The 20,312-nt window shown below is 45.0% G+C and overlaps 1 protein-coding gene across 4 annotated transcripts in view; it reads left to right on the top strand.

The window, feature by feature from the left end:
• The window catches only part of ARHGEF4 (Rho guanine nucleotide exchange factor 4), a 443,120-nt gene that overhangs the window by 256,763 nt on the left and 166,045 nt on the right, over positions 1-20,312 (top strand). For 3 of the 4 annotated variants that reach the window (XM_063915709.1, XM_063915710.1, XM_063915711.1), the window contains exons 3-4: positions 3,195-3,500; positions 8,590-8,725. In XM_063915709.1, coding sequence (XP_063771779.1) covers positions 3,195-3,500; positions 8,590-8,725 — 442 coding nt within the window. The remainder of the gene's footprint in view (positions 1-3,194; positions 3,501-8,589; positions 8,726-20,312) is intronic. The other variant, XM_063915712.1, reaches the window with a different exon arrangement.

Below are 20,312 nucleotides of genomic sequence, written 5' to 3' on the forward strand. Positions count from 1 at the left end.
AAGGACCTCTGTTAGACTTAAGTAAATCCAGATAAATTTAATTTTATACTATGTTGCATTGAAAGGGGGCCACATGTAAAATGTGCAGATTGACTTCGAGTTAAGGCATGTCCCAGCTCATTCCTCATTCACAGTGTAAAAAAAAAATCCCATCTATCACTCCCTCAGACCTAGTTTACCAAATCCTTGATAACTTTGGAGACCTGTCTTTTCTTTCCACTCTTATTACAGGGGACATCAACATAGACAAGCCTACTGGCAATGCTGTATACACGTCTCTATGCACATGCTTAATACTCCTCTGTTCCTGTGAACATCTTCTACCACCTATCATGGTGGACACTTTCTGGATCAGTTTTTCCCTTTTAATTGTGCTTCAGGAAACGAGCGCGTCCCGCTAAAAGAGCATTTGGGATTCCTGGCATTGGTATTTTAACACCAGAATCCCAATCTCTGTCGGGATTTTGATGCTGGCATTATGCCACCAGTCGGGTTTCCGGAGTCGGAATTTTGGCTGCCGGGATCCAGTTTGGCGGCATTGTAACTGCATCCCACAGTCACTATAATTTATCTAACACTGTCTACAAAATGACAGTTTGAAGCTGGTTAGTCGCCATAGGCACCTTTTCCACTCTATCTCGCTTGAAGGTTTGATACATCTTCACATAGCCAGATTAAGGGGGGCTGCAGGTCATACTGTACCCCGGGCCCCCCTTTGTCAGGGGCCCCCCACCCAGAGCAGACTGACATCACTAGCTTTCCCTCTTAAGCAGCAGTGAACCAGCAGCCAGAATGCGAGCAGGACAGTATGCAGTACGGGCAGAGACACAGGTATATCATGTTTCATTAGCTACCGACTGAGTTTTCTGACCAGAGGAGAAATGGGAGGGTGGAGAAAACAGTAAATGACACAGGGATCCCAGCTTCTCCTCCTTTCCTGGGTGTCTGATTCCTGTGTAAACTGTTATGCATCTAAACCATTTGGGTCTAGCGATAGAGACACACACAGAGAGTCCCCCTGAGTCCTGTCCCAGTATGTAAGTAGTACAGAGGCAGCTTCTATTCTTGCGGCATACCGACGCCGGGATCCCAGGCAGCATACCAATGCCAGGATCCCAGCGCGGGGGGGGGGGCAAGTGCAGCAAACCCCTTGCGGGCTTGGTGGCGACCGCAGCTATTCCCACTCTATGGGTGTCGTGGATACATACGAGTGGAAATAGTCCCTGTTGGTCGGCATGCCGACCATCGGGATAGTGAGGGGGTGGGATGTTAGTGGAGGTCATGTGACCGTCGGTCTCCTGACCGCCGGTAACATGAATACCACCCATTCTTGCATGTGACGAGATACATTATTTTATTTTTCTATGTGTATTTTAAGGTTAAGTTGTTTTTGACCCACTACAAGAAAAGTTTATAAAATAGTTGTCTCTTGATTAGGTGGAGCTATAAACAGTACCCAGGCATTATTAAACTATTAGTTAAAACGAATATACACCATTGGTTTACATTTAATATACACAATCTATACCTCCCACCATGACCCATTCCAGGAGGGACAAAATGCTCTCTACTTGGACATCCTTCTTAATTTGTGATTGCAATCACCTGTGTTGACATTAATTATATATTAAGTGGGAAGACCTGGTAGAGAGAATTTTGTCCCTCCTGGAATGGGGCATGTTGGGAGGTATGCACAATTTAAAATACATACCCCACCTTCCATCGGGGGCCCCCCTGTCTTTTGTGCCTCAGGCACTCCCAAGGCTTAATCCGGCCCTGCATCGTCACCATTATCCTCATCCATGCACACCACCTGCAATGTGCTACTGTACCGCTGAGGGCCAATGGAGAAAATCTTGTTCCACTAGTGACTTCCTCCACTACAAATATATCTTTCTTCTTACTTTATCACCCTCTCACATGGTTTAGCCTTTTACATGATTGCCCCTTTAAAAAAAATCCGAGTTCGGCTGGCATCCCGCACGGCTGCCGAACTCGGACTTCATTACATCCTTGCCTTAGTGTCACAACCCACTCTATTCTCCCTCATTGCTGACAACACCACACTCTCCCCAGTTTCCCGTGACCACTGCCTTTGTGACATCCTTGACACCACCTCGTTTCAGATCACTTGCCTTATCTTGTTGCCTCCTCCTCCTATTCCCACCTGGCACTAATCCATCTGCATGATGTACCTGTTACAGTGCAATCACTCAGAGTTCAACTAGCTCCTTTTGTTTCAGAATATTTCCCTTGCATACAAATGCAATTTCACGTATTGTCTTGTAACATGGATTGCCCAAATGCAAATGTTCACCCTTCAGATGGATTAGCTCCTAACTCCTAACTAGTGTTTTTAGGTCCCTTCCAGTCCGATAGACTACTTTCAGGCATCACTTCCAGAGTGATAAGTAATGTTGAAGGCTTTGAGGCTCTGCACACATGGACCAATTTTAATCCATTTTTCATTGGCACTAGTTTTTTTTTTTTTTTGACAAATCATTCATTATTATTAAATGCAGGTTAAATGTCTATAAGTGTTTCATAATGGTCATCCATCTATCCTCTCATTGCGTACAGAGTTCAGAAGTGGGTTTAATGTTGTACATGTGCATAAGACCTTACGTAGAACAAAGTATTCCTCTCCTGTTATCCCCGTTTGAAATAAACTGGGTTAAATTAAGCAATTGATGTTTTGTTTTTTAGTTTTTTAAATCACCTATAGCATCAACTATTCAATTCAGTCCAGGTCACTTTAGGTTAATGACTCCAGAGTAAAGGAAACAATGTTGGCAGGTATGGTTGATATCATATCCCTTGTCTATCTTACCTGCCAACAGCATTAAATAGATAAATAATAAAATATATTTATTTATTTATTAAATATATTAATTATTTGTGTAAGTTATAGAGTTTCAGGATAGTGCTCCAAATTATGAGACAAAAAAAACATTGATGGAGACACCAAGTTCCAAACATTATAGATAAAAGACCACATACCCGAATTCTAAGTCTGCGTATGCAAATAGTGATTTAACGCTACTCAGTCATGAAAACTATTTGTTTCATATAAAACTAATGGCATTCCTCAAGGTCTCATGGAACCATAAAATATGTTATGTGTATGCTACTCAGCAACATCAGTAAGGTCTACCTGGTCTTATATACTTTTCACTTAATACTAATAAAAACAGGATAATAGACAACAAAATCAAACAACAGCTATAAAGATACAGAAGGAGAAAATCCTTCAGAAGAGGAAGACCTCTGAGTTGTTGGTTTTCACATTCCCAAACACGGAAACAGCAAGTAAGACCTCCACATTGCCCCTGGTGACTTCATTGGGACACGTAAAAGATTCAGAGAAAAGAAATACTAAATCGCTGTTCAGGAGCCTCAGCTGTGATGACCTATGGGTAAATCAGAGAAAGCAGGAAATGAAAGTAGACAAGTCAGAAAGCACTATTCAAGCAGAAAGTTTCATGAAGAACCAGTTTCAAGTAAGAATGACATCCGCTCTCCTTCTCTGTCCTCTTGATATTGCTTTCTTTTTGCACTTTTTCCTTGCATGCAAAACATGCAAAGCTTTCACATAGAGAAATTGTCTTTAAATCTGCAATCCCACATAGAAGAGTGTTTTCTTTAAATAACAAACTTAATACAAAATATTTTTATTTACCTATTTTACTATGAATTATTTTCTAATTTTTAAAATCTCCCTGGAGGACAAATAAATATGGCTTCTAGACAAAGAGAAAGTCAGTCTACTACAAGTGGAATTGTAGCCAATAGCAACCAATCAGATTCTAGCCAGCATTTTCTAGAATGTACTAGCTAAATGATAGGTACAAATTAATTGGTTGCTCTGGACATCTCCACCTCTCTCCTCACTACATCATGTGCCATGTGACTGTGGTTGCCAGGATAGATGAGAATCATAAAACAATAATAGCAACCTGAAGAAATATCAACATTTTTCTTATAGCCTGCAGCAGTGATATATGTTAAAACTTAACAAAACACGCACCTCTTTCATGGGATTGCTGGTTTAAAATGATTCCCTATTTGCATGTTATGGTAGCTTTAAAAAAAATGTAATAACAGACATAACATAATTAAAATAAACATTTTTAATATGCACAGTGGTAACAGAAAGAATAAAAGTTGTTCAAAATCCAATTATCAAACAACATATGCCTCCCCAAAAAATAATGACATCATATTCCATTCTACAATTCTACATCATATTTACCATGCATTATAATATTACAATGAATGAAGGAGGGGCAGAAGGGACTTTCAGGAGGCAAAACCACATTGCACTTAGACCACTTTTGGGCAGGCATTATTCTTCCCCAGTTCTTTTATTATCATATTCCCCAGCATGCACCTCGTACACTGATGCCATGTAAAGACGTTTAAGGCTTCATGGACTAGCCAGCGTGCATTTCCTCCTGCATCAGTATATGGGGTACTTAAAACTGATAGGGAAGGTTGGGCAGCTGAGAGAGCAGCAGAGCTGATTAAAAGCTATGGGGTCTATTCTTAATCACGTAAATTTACTACTACTTTTGTAGATGTACTAAGCCTTGAACAGTGAAAAATATCACAGTGATAAAGTACCAGTCAATCTGCTCCTAACTGTCATTTTTCAAACACAGCCAGTGACATGGCAGTTAGGAGTTGATTGGCTGGTACTTTATCATCGTGAAATGTATCACTTTTCAGGCTTAGTACATCTCGTATCAGAGCCATTGATTATAAAAGTAATGCAGGAGATATCATGGACGTAGCCTACTTACTTTTCACTACCGATCAGGCCCGCTATCCCCATACACTGGAAATGGGACCTAAATTCAACAAGCTCAGAAAATACGAAATTTTTCGGAGTTTGACTGCGGGAACTTTCACTATCTTTGCTCCCGCACCCTGCTACTTCCCAATGGGAAGGATCCCGGTAGTGAAGAGGGATTAGTTCAGATCCCTCTGCCACTGCTCGGCTCCTGCCGCCCAAATTCATCCTGCCCCCGATATTTAACATGATGACTAGGCCCTTATTACTCATAAAGACAACATGACAATTTTTTAAATAAAAAAGAATGTTATGTTTTCCTCTTTCTAGACCTTACCTTTTGCCCCTAAGCTGAGGTTCACATCCTGACTCATCCCACCCTCACTATACTGTATGTAGATCTAATACAAGTAGTGGGGCTGAGAGAAAAGCAAAAACCGCACCTTGGCAAAAACCATGTTGCATTGCAGGTATGGCAGATTTATAATGTGCAAACATTGGTGTTTCTATGATGGGTGCAATGTGTGCAGTGCACACAGGCCCCTGGGTCCAAAGGGAGGGGGGGCCACACAGCACACATTGCACCCATATTTGAATACTTACCTCTCCGGAGTCCAGCATCAGGCGCTGCAACCGCGGAAAATAAACTCCTACAAAATGGCCGCTGCTCATGCGCAATAGTGAGTTTGGTTTCCGGAAAATGGTGAAATTTTTTTATTTGCATCCCTTGCATTGCAGCATGATTTGTCCAGATGCAAATTTACTTGGCCATTCGGGGGTTGCAGTGGTGTCCGTTTCACAAAATGGAGGCATGTCACCTCTGTTTTGTGGGCGTGGCAAGGCCAAGGACTCCCTCTTTCTATGGAGATTTCCTGGCCTGAGCAACGAAGCTACGGCGGCTGGTCTGCTTAACCTCATGGTTACTCAGCCGGTTTATGATGTCGCAGAGTGATCTGCGACATCTGATGCTAGGTCCTTAGGCGCAGGACTGGATCACACATGAATACCTGCTACATTACCATATGTAAGCATTCCAAGGAAGCAGCAGCCATGCTTAATACAACTGCACCTAAATCAGGCCCTACTGTACATACAAAGCCAGTGTGTGTGCAACAGGCTCCCCTTTATTTTTGTTGGGTGCCCCACATTGGAGAAGTCACTCAGTCAATGTTGATGAGCCCATAATAACTAGGTGGCCCTAATTATATATGGGAAATAACCTAGAATTCATGTGACACAATTGTTAACATAATATAGACCAAACTTCTATAAAGAACTTGGTGATACTTGTGGGGCAGGCATGTGGCTGACATGGAGACATTAACATTTTGGGCTGATGAGAGTAATTCCTACTATTTATAACATAAAAACTGTGCATATTAAAAGATAATATAGGCAGCCACGAAAATTTTTCATGAATTAGAAACATTTTGACTCATTTGCATGAAAAATATATTATCTGCCAAGCCGGATATCTTCTATCTTGGTAGACATGTATATGGAAAATATTTTAGTAAGATATGAAAAATATTCACAAGTTCTTCAATTTATTTATCTATTGCCAGGAAATTGCCAGCATAGGATTCATTGCTTCTTTCCTTCTTTCTGGGCAAATTAGATAACGTATCTCAGTTGTTCCCAAGTTACATCTTGTTATAGAGATGAACTATGCAGCCAATCTTCTTATGCAGTGGTGACGGAACACAGCTCTCTGCTATCCAAACAAGATGCAGCAAGCCATTCTAATGGAAATATGACGCTAATGGTCATTTTTGGCTACTACTTGTCTGCATCTTTCTTCAGCTCAAGGATGGATTCTAGATTTAGGAGAATTACAGTAGAATGTGTACTCCAATATTTAGCTGATGATTTCCATAAAGAAAGGGTTCAGAGTTGTGTGAACTAGGAGTCCAGTGGCTCCAGAATTTAAATACCCAGTTACATGTGTAAGAACTGCCTATCTAGGAGCAGTAATGAACTGGTATTTACACACAGAAGGTAGCGTGTGATTACTGATGTTCCCTGTCATTGACTTCATTTAGCACATATAGGTAACAGCATCATTTCTGGTTTCTTCTTTATGAACTTCAAGGATTGAGACACTTTTTAAGGGCTTATTATGACTGACATGAAATGTAGATCCACACCACACTACTTCATTACCCACCTTCCAGTGCTTGGAGCTGCCTCGGCAAAGGGGATACGTTTTCAGGTGCTGAACCCACCTGAAGTTCCACAGGCTGGAAGCAGTAAAAACATCACTTCAAAGTCCAATTTAGTATTACTGTATGGCGACCTTCTGCATTTGTTTCAGCTTTTACAGGTTTCTGAAATATAGTGTTTAGTTTTTCTTAATTTTTAGATTCAATTAACATGAGTAATGGGAGATTTAGACTATCTTCCAAATGACTTTGGGGGTTTGGACATTTTGATTACGTTGGTCAAAATGTTTGTAAAAATTAACTTTTTTGTAAAATTGCACTTAGAAGTTGTAAAAATCCCATGGAAAATATAGGATACATCCACCCTAGATCTCTGGATACACTTTACTATTTACATTCACAATAGCTCTTGGGCTACACTCTACTATAATATTCATAATACATCTGTGCTTAAACAAATCTATTACATTCTGCAATTTATATTCACTATAGCTGTTTGGATACTCCATCATACATCCATCATAGATGTATAGATACATACTAGTATTATATCAAACTTGGAGCTGTGGTTACGCATTACTATTAAAGCCACCATAGGTCTGTGGAGACGCTCTACTATTACACCCACCATGGATCTGTGGATACACACTACATATTCCATCAAACCACCCACACGTGCAATTAGAATCCTTTAATATGCAAGAAGACATACCCATGTGCCATCAAACTCCCTCCACATACCATCAGATCCCCACATGAAATCAGATTCCTAAAAAATTTCATCAGATCCCTCCACAAGCTATAAGATCACATCTCATCAGAACCACCACACATGCCATTCAAACACACATGCCATTGATTGCCCTCCACAGGCCACTGGACTCTCTTCACATACCATCAAACCCTCCACATATGCCATCATACATCCTCCACATTCCATCAGTACCCCACATGCATCAGACCCCTCCCCCACATGTCATCATATTCCTACCATGTGCCATCAGACCACCCACACAAGCTAACAGACCCCCCCCCACATGCCATCAGATTCCCCTGCATACCATCAAAACCCAACTTGCCATCAGATCACAAAGCACATGCCATCAGTCCCCACACATGCCAACAGTCCCACCTGCACATTCCATTAGATCCTACCCATACCATCTCCATATACCATCACAAACCTCCCCTGCATGCCACTGTGAGATAATTTCCAGAAGATCACCTCTGGTGAGATCATTCTCAGCTGCTAATCTCCAGGAATCTTAAATGAGAGCTCAGCACACGCTATGTGGATATGCTTTACTACTGCATACACCAGTTACCTCTATGACAAGATGTTTGCATATATTCAGTATTAAATGTAGACTTGGTACCTTCTTCTGATCATTGCAGTATCCTGGTAAAATTCACTTACATAATACATTATACTAATAAACCTATATTTCTCTATGTAAATGTGCATGTCCCTGATTATCTAACACATGGATCATCTAATGCACTAACATCTAATGTACCAACGTGAAGTCTGTTTTTATCATTGGCATAAGCACTGATTCCCTTGGACAAGAACACCTGTAGCGGTCTTACTATCCTATGCTGAGAACTACTGCTGACAGGTTTCCTCTTCCTTAGGTAAGAATGACTGGGAGAAGGTCCGCTACGCCCTATGACATATTTCGCATCCTCCCATTGAAGATCCACTCATTTTCCCAGAGCACCCCATCTAGGCTAGATCTTGTGGGCTGTGTAAGACGCCTTACATTCCCAGGTATGTACATATTTGTTAAAAACAAATGAGGTTTATTGAGAATCTTATTTTGTTGAAGAAATGTATTGATGATGGGTATGATACCTTGATCACCAGCAACAGGAAATGTGATTAACTAGGGCCACATTCAATTAACCCCGTTAAGTAAACGGGGGTGAAAAAGGGTGGTAGCCTCTTGCTTTATCACATGAGAGTATTCAATTTGAGGCCCTCTTTCGCCAAAGACCCTTTTTTTTAACACACGTTAATGTTTTAATGGGCGTTAACACATAGAGTCCATGAAAAGTTCACAGATTCGTGTGTTAACAGGGTTGCGGCACCTATTAACCCCCTTGTTATCAGGGATTTTATTTTGCATCTGGTCAGCCTCTTAAAAAAAATCCCCAATAAGTGCTACCGGTGGGCTTACTTCGGGGCTAATTGAATAACCCTGGGGGATCAATTAGCCTGCATAAATTACTGCGGATAATTTAATTACCCCCTGAGCCTACCTACTATAGCTTCACAAAAGTTAAGAGTGAAGACAGTATGTGTGATATACAGTACATGGTCCCATACTAATCTCATTATGGTCGCTAATGATCCATTAATCCAGACGATTCCCTATAGGTTGCAGGGCTCCTGTGGCTCTGGTGGGGTGTTCAGCTCCCCAGCCCATCAGACCTGTCCCTGTATGGCCCCGGTGCAGGGCCGTTTCTGTTGAGGACTTGCAGAGTTACTGGGTGCAGGAAGCCCTGCACCCACAGTAGTTATGCCACTGGGCATATGTACTAAACCTTGAAGAGAGACTTCTAATAAACCAGCTCCGAACTGTAATTTTTCAAATACAGGCCCAGATTTATCAAGCCTTGGACAGTGATAAATTGCATGGTGATAAAGTACCAACCAAACAGCTCCTAACTGTCAACACAGCCTGTAACATGGGGTTAAATGCATGAACTGGCGATATGGGGGAAGCGGTATCAGCACACGTTATGTGCGCTATACCGCTTCCCCCCCATGTATGATAGCTACGGTGCCGGCTCAGTAACAGGGGCGCATAGCAGGCCGACATGCGCAGGCAATGTATGAACGGTCAGCATCACTGACTGTTCTAACACCTGCAGCTGTCAATTTCAACAGCTGCATGGTGTCAATGCCCATACACCACAGCAGGGACACAGCTGTCCCTGGCTGTGGTGAGCACCAGCTCCAGACTGCTCTGGGGATCTTGCATGAAAAGCACGCACAGAGGAGCCGGCCGGCAGGCTGTGCTCAGAGGGGCATCTCCGGAGTGGGGAGCTTTCGCTCCTCTGCTCTGGCAGCCAAGATGTTCTTACATCTTGTCAATGTCCTTTCCTGCTTTCGACTCAGTAATGAGGCAAAACAGGAAGTGTTTTAGTGGCACGATGCATGCCGTTATAATACATTTACACCCATTGTAGTGAGGAGCTGATTGGCTGGTACTTTATTACCGTGCAATTTATCACTCTTCAAGGTTTGATAAATATAGGTCACAGTCTGTAACATGGCAGTTAGGAGCTGATTGGATGGTACTTTATCTCTCTCCACTTTATCTCTCTGGAAGGCTTAGTACATCTCCCCCATCAAGAACAAACTATGAGTGAGCTTGGAGCTGTGAGAGCAATTCCTATGTCACTTTAGTTTATGGGCCCTACACACTGGCGGATTACACAGAAAGATATGAACAATCTTGTTCATTAATGAACGAGATATAGTTCATATCTTACAGTGTGTATGCACCAACGATGAACGATGCGAGGCCCCATGCTCGTTCATCGTTGGTGCCGGCTTGTCTATGCCTGCAAGCCAATATGGACAATATCGTCCATATTAGCATGCAGGGCTATGGGGCCGGGTGACTGCTGGAGTGAAGAAACTTCACTTCCCCCGTCACACCCTCCCCCCCACCGCCGGGTCACCTTTTAGTTTCATTTTCAGCTTTTAAACAGAGCAAAAATAAAAATGTTAAATGTAATTTTACGTTTCTCTTACTGGTTTGTGGTTATCTTTTCATGCATTTTCTTGTACGGCACCATCCCCTTACAGTATCATCAGATTTTGGAACTACATTTTTTTTCCACGGAACCCTTCTCCCTATGCATTGAATAGTATACTTACTTATCGTGGTGACATTCTGCCAAAGTGTTAGAGCTACAGACAGCTCTGAATAGGGAAACTTTAAATATGACCACGTTGTAGGATTGCTATTGTGCTGGTAGACGTCATGGTGGTACAGGGCCGTAACTAGGATGGTGCGTTCCGTGCCAACACACAGAGCACAGATGCCCAGTGGGCATAAATGTCCGCCACCACCACAAATAACAGCCCTGTGCTATCTAACAGAAGAGTCACCAGACCAGACTCCAGAGCAGCCACGGGAGAAGGGCCGTTCCCTGCGTAGCACCATATGAGAGGGATGCGGTAGAGCCCCAGAGTCAGGGGAGAGACGAGCCTGAGGTGACAAGGGAAGCAGGATGGGTTATACCTTCAGTGACCCACTACTGTCAGGGAAGCCGCTGCCGCAGGGAGAGAGACGCTACTACCAGGGGTAAGAGAGCCGCTGCCACAGGGAGAGAGAGACGCTGTCTGTCTGCTTGCCTGCTGGGCTTGAGGTCAGTGGAGAGCCGGAGAAGGGCTGTTGGCTGGGAGGAGGGTATAGATAATGTTTAAGGGCATGATGCGTGACATAATGTGTAAAGCAGTGGTTCTCAAACTGTGTGCCCTGGCATCCTGGAATGCTCCGGGATACTTGTAGCGGTGCCCTGGGTTGATGGTCCAGGACCAATTAAAATTATTTATGGTCAATGTAATAGGCAAAACCAGTGCTAGTGGCTGCCAATCATAAAATATGTGGCCAAATAGAAGCAAATCTTGTCCCTCACCACACAATGGAACCTAAAAATGACATATAAACACAATTTACTTAATTAAATATTTCTTTCTAAATTTTTCAATAAGAAACTTTTGGTTTATGGGTTCTGTGAAAAAAAAATCTGATACTGTAAGGCGCCGTGATTGAAAAAAGTTTGTGAACCACTGGTATAAGGGCATAATGTGTGGCATAGCGTGTAAGGACATAATGTGTTGCATAATGTGTAAGGGCATAATCAATAAGGGGAATACTGTGTGGCATAATGTTTATAAGGGCACTACCTTTGTGTAGCATAATATGTAAGGACATAATTTAAGAAGCATTATTGTGTGGAATTATGTGTATAAGGGGCACAATTACTGTGTGGCATTTTGGGTATAAGGGGCACTACTAATGCCTGGCATATAATGTGCTATAAGGGGCACCATTGTGTGACATGAATAAGTTGCTCTACTGATTGACGTAACGTGAATAAGGGGCTCTACTGTATGATGTAATGTGAATAAGGGGCTCTGCTGTATAATGTAACGTGTATAATAGGTACATACTGCTGTGTGATGTAGCGTGATTAAGGGGCTCTACTGTGTCACGCAACGTGAATAAGGGGCTCTTCTATGTAATATAATGTGAATAAGGGGCTCTACTATGTGATGTAATATGAATAAGGGGCTCTACTGTGTTATGTAATGTGAATAAGGGGCTCTACTGTGTGATGTAAGGTGAATAAGGGACACTACTGTGTGGTGTAATGTGAATAAGGAACACTACTGTGTGGTGTAATGTGAATAAGGGGAATACTGTATAGTGTAATGTGAATAAGATTGCACTACTTTGTGGCCTTTGGCTGATAAACTCATCTTCAACTACTTGGTGGCCTGAAGACTGCACAATAGATTATTGGACCTTGGCGTGAAGTTTGGGGAGGCACAGCTGGAGGTACCCGGGCACAGTGATGTTTATGCCCTATTAGCCTGTTTCTGATGCAACCAATATGGATGAATGTTGGACTATCACATCTGTGAATATAATTATAATCCGACCACACTTATAGTGCTTTGTCATGTGTAAGCTATACGTAAATACTGCACATAGAGTACATGTTCGGGCAAATCTGGAAAAATAATGGAAATATAGCCTCCCCTTAGTGTGCCCTACAGCATGACTAATAGTTCAGCATGACATGTTTCTGTGTAGGAGGCTACAGCCTTGCTTTTGTGCGCTGCCTGCTAGTAAGAACAGAATGCTGTTTGAAGCAAAAAGCACTTTACATTCAGCATTGCTGACATTCATCTCAGTCACAGCCTTTTGCCATCTACAAGATAAATTCCTGTAGGAGGAAACCTCACATCAAGGACACACAGCCTCACATATACCATTCTGATTCAAGTCAACTGAAAACATGATTTCTATTAGTTATATTTATTATTATATTAAAATTTACTTATATAGTGCCAGCATATTCCATTGTGCTGAAGAAAACAGTAATAGAACCATAATAAAACAAGGCTGGGTAATAACAGACAGACAAAGAGGTAAGAGGGCCCTGCTCGCAAGCTTTTATCATTTGTGTTATATGCAATTCTTAGGGTTCTATTTAGTAAACGTAATAATCACAATTTCCAGCATTAGCTGGAGAATGCGATATTAAGCAATCTGTCACAGTAGATCATGCAGCCTCAATAGGGTGTAATTAGAGAAATAGTGCTATATAAATACAATTATTACTATTACAATAGGGCATATTTGCCTACTTTTGAAAACTAGTTTGAGGGAGATTTTAGCTGGCAGTAGAATGCGCCGCGCCGATAAGAGGGCGTGTCATGCTCCGCCCAAAGGGTGTATCTAGCTCCACCTACGGGCGTATCTAGTGCCATTAATGGGAGCGCATTGTGCGTCGTGTTCCCGATTGGCCGTCCTGGTTGTGACAGTTCATGTGGAGATGACAGCAGGCAGCGCTGGCTACTAGTATGTGAGCCGAGATCCACGCTGCTGCTCCCTGTCATCGAATCCCCATCTTTAACTTGCTCCGATCTGTGTGTCCTGCCAGGGGGAGAGGCGGCACAGATGGAGGTGTGTGTGTGAGCACCCTGCAGAGCCTGGTAAGAAAGCGCTGGGTCCTGCTGCCGGGTGAGATCGCAGGTGGCCGGGGAAGAGGCAGAACAGATGGAGATATGAGCGCGCTGCATTGCCGGGTAAGCGCTGGGTCCTGCTGCTGGGTGAGATCGCGGGTGGCCGGGGGAGAGGCGGAACAGATGGAGGTATGAGCGCGTTGCAGTGCCGGGTAAGCACTGGGTCCTGCTGCCGGGTGATATCGTGGGTGGCCGGGGAAGAGGTGCGCAGATGGGAGGTGTAAGTGTTCTGCAGACAGTGGCGGGTAAGAAAGCGGCTTTGGCCGGGGGAGTGTGTGTAAAACTCACAAAAACTAATTTAATCAATAAAAAAAGTCACTTCTCATTTTAGAGACCGCATCCCCTACATAATATTGTCTTATAACATGTTATACTTAAAAAAATAAGATTTTAAACCTACCGGTAAATCTTTTTCTCGTAGTCCGTAGAGGATGCTGGGACTCCGTAAGGACCATGGGGATAGACGGGCTCCGCAGGAGACATGGGCACTTTAAGAAAGACTTTGACTCTGGGTGTGCACTGGCTCCTCCCTCTATGCCCCTCCTCCAGACCTCAGTTAGAGAAACTGTGCCCAGAGGAGACGGACAGTACAAGGAAAGGATTTTTGTAATCCAAGGGCAAGATTCATACCAGCCACTCCAATCACACCGTATAACTTGTGATATACTACCCAGTTAACAGTATGAAAAACAACATAGCATCAGTCCAAGACCGATGAAACTATAACATAACACTTATGTAAGCAATAACTATATACAAGTCTTGCAGAAGTAGTCCGCACTTGGGACGGGCGCCCAGCATCCTCTACGGACTACGAGAATAAGATTTACCGGTAGCAAGGCCGGATTCGGAGCTTCTGGCGCCCCGGGCGGAATTAGGGGACGTGGCTTCGTACAGGGGGCGTGGTCATTTATGCCCCCTGTACAGACTGAAATGATGTGCGGTGCGCGATGACGTCATCGCGCACCGCACAGTAAAGGACCTCTCCACGAAGGGAAACTAGACGCGTATGCGTCTAGTTTCCCTTCCCAGCAGCAGCGGGGGGGCAGCGGCCAGCGGCAGCAAGGGGGCAGCGGGGGGCACACAGCAGCAGCGGATCTTGCCCTGGTGCGGCGCCCTCCGGATGGCGCCCTGCGCCCTCCGGAAGGCGGCGCCATGGGCAAAAGTCCTGCTTGCCCGTGGCAAGATCCGCTACTGACCGGTAGGTTTAAAATCTTATTTTCTCTAACGTCCTAGAGGATGCTGGGACTCCGTAAGGACCATGGGGATTATACCAAAGCTCCCAAACGGGCGGGAGAGTGCGGATGACTCTGCAGCACCGATTGAGCAAACAGGAGGTCCTCCTCAGCCAGGGTATCAAACTTATAGAACTTTGCAAAGGTGTTTGATCCCGACCAAGTAGCAGCTCGGCACAGCTGTAGTGCCGAGACCCCTCGGGCAGCCGCCCTAGAAGAGCCCACCTTCCTAGTGGAATGGGCTTTAACCGATTTCGGCAACGGCAATCCTGCCGTAGAATGCGCCTGCTGAATCGTGTTACAGATCCAGCGAGCAATAGTCTGCTTTGAAGCAGGGCCGCCAACTTTGTTGGCTGCATACAGGACAAACAGTGCTTCTGTTTTTCTGATCCTAGCCGTTCTGGCCACGTAAATTTTCAAAGCCTTGACCACATCAAGGGACTCGGAATCCTCCAAGTCACGTGTAGCCACAGGCACGACAATAGATTGGTTCATATGAAAGGATGAGACCACCTTAGGCAGGAATTGAGAACGGGTCCGCAATTCCGCTCTATCCATATGGAAAACCAGATAGGGGCTTTCATGGGATAAAGCTGCCAATTCCGACACTCGCCTAGCCGACGCCAAGGCTAACAACATGACCACCTTCCAGGTGAGATATTTCAACTCCACTGTCTGAAGTGGTTCAAACCAATGTGACTTAAGGAAACTTAACACCACGTTAAGGTCCCAAGGCGCCACCGGAGGTACAAAAGGAGGCTGAATATGCAGAACTCCATTTACAAAAGTCTGTACTTCAGGTAATGAGGCCAATCCCTTTTGAAAAAAAATGGATAAGGCCGAGATCTGAACTTTAATGGAGCCTAATTTTAGGCTCAAATTCACTCCAGTTTGTAGGAAGTGAAGAAAACGGCCCAGGTGGAATTCTTCCGCAGGAGCATTCCTGGCCTCACACCAAGAAACATATTTCCTTTATATTCGGTGATAATGTTTAGATGTCACGTCCTTCCTAGCCTTTATTAGCGTAAGAATGACCTCATCCGGAATACCTTTTTACGATAGGATCCGGCGTTCAACCGCCATGCCGTCAAACGCAGCCGCGGTAAGTCTTGGAACAGACAGGGACCTTGTAGTAACAGGTCCTGCCTTAGAGGAAGAGGCCACGGATCTTCTGTGAGCATTTCTTGCAGATCCGGATACCAGGTCCTTCGTGGCCAATCTGGAACAATGAGAATTGTTCTCACTCCTCTTTTTCTTATTATCCTCAACACCTTGGGTATGAGAGGAAGAGGAGGAAACACATATACCGACTGGAACACCCACGGTGTCACTAGGGCGTCCACAGCTACCGCCTGAGGGTCTCTTGACCTGGCGCAATACCTTTGCAGCTTTTTGTTGAGATGGGACGCCATCATGTCTATTTGGGGTAGTCCCCATTGACTTGCAATCTGCGCGAAGACTTCCTGATGAAGTCCCCACTCTCCCGGATGCAGATCGTGTCTGCTGAGGAAGTCTGCTTCCCAGTTGTCCACTCCCGGAATGAACACTGCTGACAGAGCGCTTACATGATTCTCCGCCCAGCGAAGAATCCTGGTGGCTTCCGCCATTGCCACTCTGCTCCTTGTGCCGCCTTGGCGGTTTACATGAGCTACTGCGGAGATGTTGTCTGACTGGATCAGAACTGGTCGATTGCGAAGTAAGATCTCCGCTTGACGTAGGGCGTTGTATATGGCCCTTAGTTCCAGGATGTTGATGTGAAGACAAGTCTCTTGACTTGACCAAAGTCCCTGGAAATTTCTTCCCTGTGTGACTACTCCCCAACCTCGGAGGCTCACGTCCGTGGTCACCAGGATCCAGTCCTGAATGCCGAACCTGCGGCCCTCTAGAAGGTGAGCCCTGTTTAGCCACCACAGGAGAGATACTCTGGCCCTGGGGGACAGGGTGATCCTCTGATGCAATTGCAGATACGACCCGGACCATTTGTCCAATAGGTCCCATTGGAAGGTCCTTGCATGGAATCTGCCGTATGGAATGGCTTCGTATGTTGCCACCATCTTTCCCAGAACTTGAGTGCAATGATGTACTGACACTTGTTTTGGTTTCAACAAGTTCATGACTAGAGTCATGAGTTCCTGTGCTTTTTCTGTCGGAAGAAAAACCCTTTTCTGGTCTGTGTCCAGAATCATGCCCAAAAAGGGCAGACGAGTTGTAGGATTCAGCTGCGACTTTGGAATATTGAGAATCCAGCCGTGTCGCTGTAACACATTCAGTGAAAGTGATACGCTGCTCAGCAACTTCTCCCTTGATCTCGCTTTTATGAGGAGATCGTCCAAGTACGGGATAATTGTGACACCCTGCTTGCGCAGGAGCACCATCATTTCCGCCATTACCTTGGTGAAAATTCTCGGGGCCGTGGAAAGCCCAAACGGCAACGTCTGAAATTGGTAATGACAATCCTGTACCGCAAATCTCAGGTACGCCTGATGAGGAGGATATATGGGGACATGCAGGTATGCATCCTTTATGTCCAGAGACACCAAAAAATCTCCCCCTTCCAGGCTGGCGATGACCGCCCTGAGCGTTTCCATCTTGAACTTGAACCGTTTTAAGTAAAGGTTCAGGGATTTTAAATTCAAAATGGGTCTGACCGAACCGTCCGGTTTCGGAACCACAAACAGAGTTGAGTAGTACCCCTGCCCTCTTTGAAGCAGGGGAACCTCTACCACCACTTGTTGCAGACACAATTTGTGAATTGCCTGTAAAACTATCTCCCTTTCCAGGGGTTGTTTCGGTAGGGCCGATTTGAAAAACTGGCGAGGAGGCACTTCTTCGAATTCTAGCTTGTAACCCTGGGAAACAATTTCTATTGCCCATGCATGGATCCACCTGTGAGTGGACCCAGACGTGGCTGAACAGTCGAAGACGTGCCCCCACAGGAGCTGACTCCCTCAGGGGAGCCCCAGCGTCATGCGGTGGATTTAGCAGAGGCCGGGGAGGACTTCTGTTCCTGGGAACTAGCTGTGGTGTGCAGCTTTTTCCCTCTGCCCTTACCTCTGGCAAGAAAGGACGATCCACGTTCTCTCTTGCTTTTATTGGAACGAAAGGACTGCATTTGATAATGAGGCGCTTTCTTAGATTGTGAGGGAATATATGGCAAAAAATTTGATTTACCTGCCGTAGCTGTGGAGACGAGATCCGAGAGGCCCTCTCCGAACAATTCCTCACCCTTGTAAGGCAACAACTCCATATGCCTCTTGGAGTCGGCATCACCTGTCCACTGCCGGGTCCATAAGCCACGCCTAGCAGAAATAGACATAGCGTTTATTCTGGAACCCAGTAAACTAATGTCTCTTTGAGCATCTCTCATATATAAGACAGCATCTTTTATATGCCCTAGAGTCATTCAAATGGTATCCTTATCAAGAGTCTCAATATCTGCTGATAAGGAATCTGTCCATGATGCTACAGCACTACAAACCCAGGCCGACGCAATAGCCGGTCTGAGTAACGTACCAGAATGTGCGTAAATGGACTTCAAGGTAACCTCCTGCTTGTGGTCAGCAGGATCCTTGAGGGTAGCTGTATCTTGGGATGGAAGCGCTATCTTTTTTAATAAGCGTGTTAAAGCTTTGTCCACCCTAGGGGAGGATTCCCACCGTATTCTGTCCTGTGACGGGAAAGGATACGCTATTAGAATACTTTTGGGAATCTGCAGTTTTTTGTCTGGAGTTTCCCACGCTTTTTCGCATAAATCGTTCAGCTCATGTGAGGAAGGAAAGGTGACCTCTGGTTTCTTTCCCTTAAACATGTGCACCCTCGTGTCAGAGACAGGGGGTTCCTCAGTGATATGCAAAACATCTTTTATAGCGATAATCATATATCGAATACATTTTGCCACCCTTGGCTGCAATTTTGCATCTTCGTAGTCGACATCCTTGTCGGTATCTGTGTCAGCTATTTGGGATAGTGGGCGCTTCTGAGACCCCGAAGGTCCAGGCGACATTGGGACAGGCATGGGTTGACTCCCTGACTGTAACCCAGCTTCAGCTTTGTCTAATCTTTTGTGCAGTAAATTAACATTTGCACTCAAAACATTCCACATATCCATCCAGTCAGGTGTCGACACTGCTGACGGAGACCTAGCATTCATACACTCCCCCTCCTCCTTAGGTGAGCCTTCAATCTCAGACATGTCGACGCACACGTACCGACACACCGCGCACGCACACACACACACACACACACACACACACACACACGGAAGCCCTTTTTCTGAAGACTGGTTCCCCACCAGGCCCTTTGGAGAGACAGAGAGAGAGTATGCCAGCACACACCCCAGCGCTATATGACCCAGGAAAAACACAGTGTGTTTACCTAGTAGCGCTTTGTAATCTGTATTGCGCCAAATATGTGCCCCCCCTCTACTTAAAAAACCCTCTTTCACCGTGTGTCAAGCTGGGGAGAGTCCGGGGAGCTTCCTCTCAGCGGTGCTGTGGAGAAAAGATGGCGCTGGCGAGTGCTGAAGGAGAAGCCCCGCCCCCTCGGTGGCGGGCTTCTGTCTCGCTCAAAATAATTAAAATTATGGCAGGGGCTCTCTATATACATGTACAGTGCCCAGCTGTACATGTATATACACTTATATGCCATATAGGAGGTTTAAATTGCTGCCCAGGGCGCGCCCCCCCCCCCCCCCCCCTACGACCTGCACCCTTACAGTGACCGGAGTGTGTGAGGTGAATGGGAGCAATGGCGCACAGCTGCAGTGCTGTGCGTTACCTCCGTGAAGAATCTGAAGTCTTCTGCCGCCTGTGATGATCTTTTCCTCACATACTCACCCGGCTTCTATCTTCCGGCTCTGCGAGGAGGAAGGCGGCGCGGCTCTGGGACGGACGGCGATGGTGAGACCTGCGTACCGATCCCTCTGGAGCTAATGGTGTCCAGTAGCCTAAGAAACAGAGCCCTGAAACTCAGAGAAGTGAGTCTGTTTCTCTCTCCTCAGTCCCTCGATGCAGGGAGTCTGTTGCCAGCAGGCTCCCTGAAAATAAAAAACCTAACAAAAATGCTTTCTTACAGGAAACTCAGGAGAGCTCCTGAAATGCACCCAGCTCCTCTGGGCACAGTATCAAACTGAGGTCTGGAGGAGGGGCATAGAGGGAGGAGCCAGTGCACACCCAGAGTCAAAGTCTTTCTTAAAGTGCCCATGTCTCCTGCGGAGCCCATCTATCCCCATGGTCCTTACGGAGTCCCAGCATCCTCTAGGACGTTAGAGAAAAAATCCAGTATATTTACTTTTTTTTCCTGGCCACTTTTCATGGTGTACTGCAGAGAGAGGACAATGTATATACTGT

Source organism: Pseudophryne corroboree, chromosome 4, assembly GCF_028390025.1.
Source record: "Pseudophryne corroboree isolate aPseCor3 chromosome 4, aPseCor3.hap2, whole genome shotgun sequence".
In the NCBI taxonomy this organism is placed as follows: Eukaryota; Metazoa; Chordata; class Amphibia; order Anura; family Myobatrachidae; genus Pseudophryne; species Pseudophryne corroboree.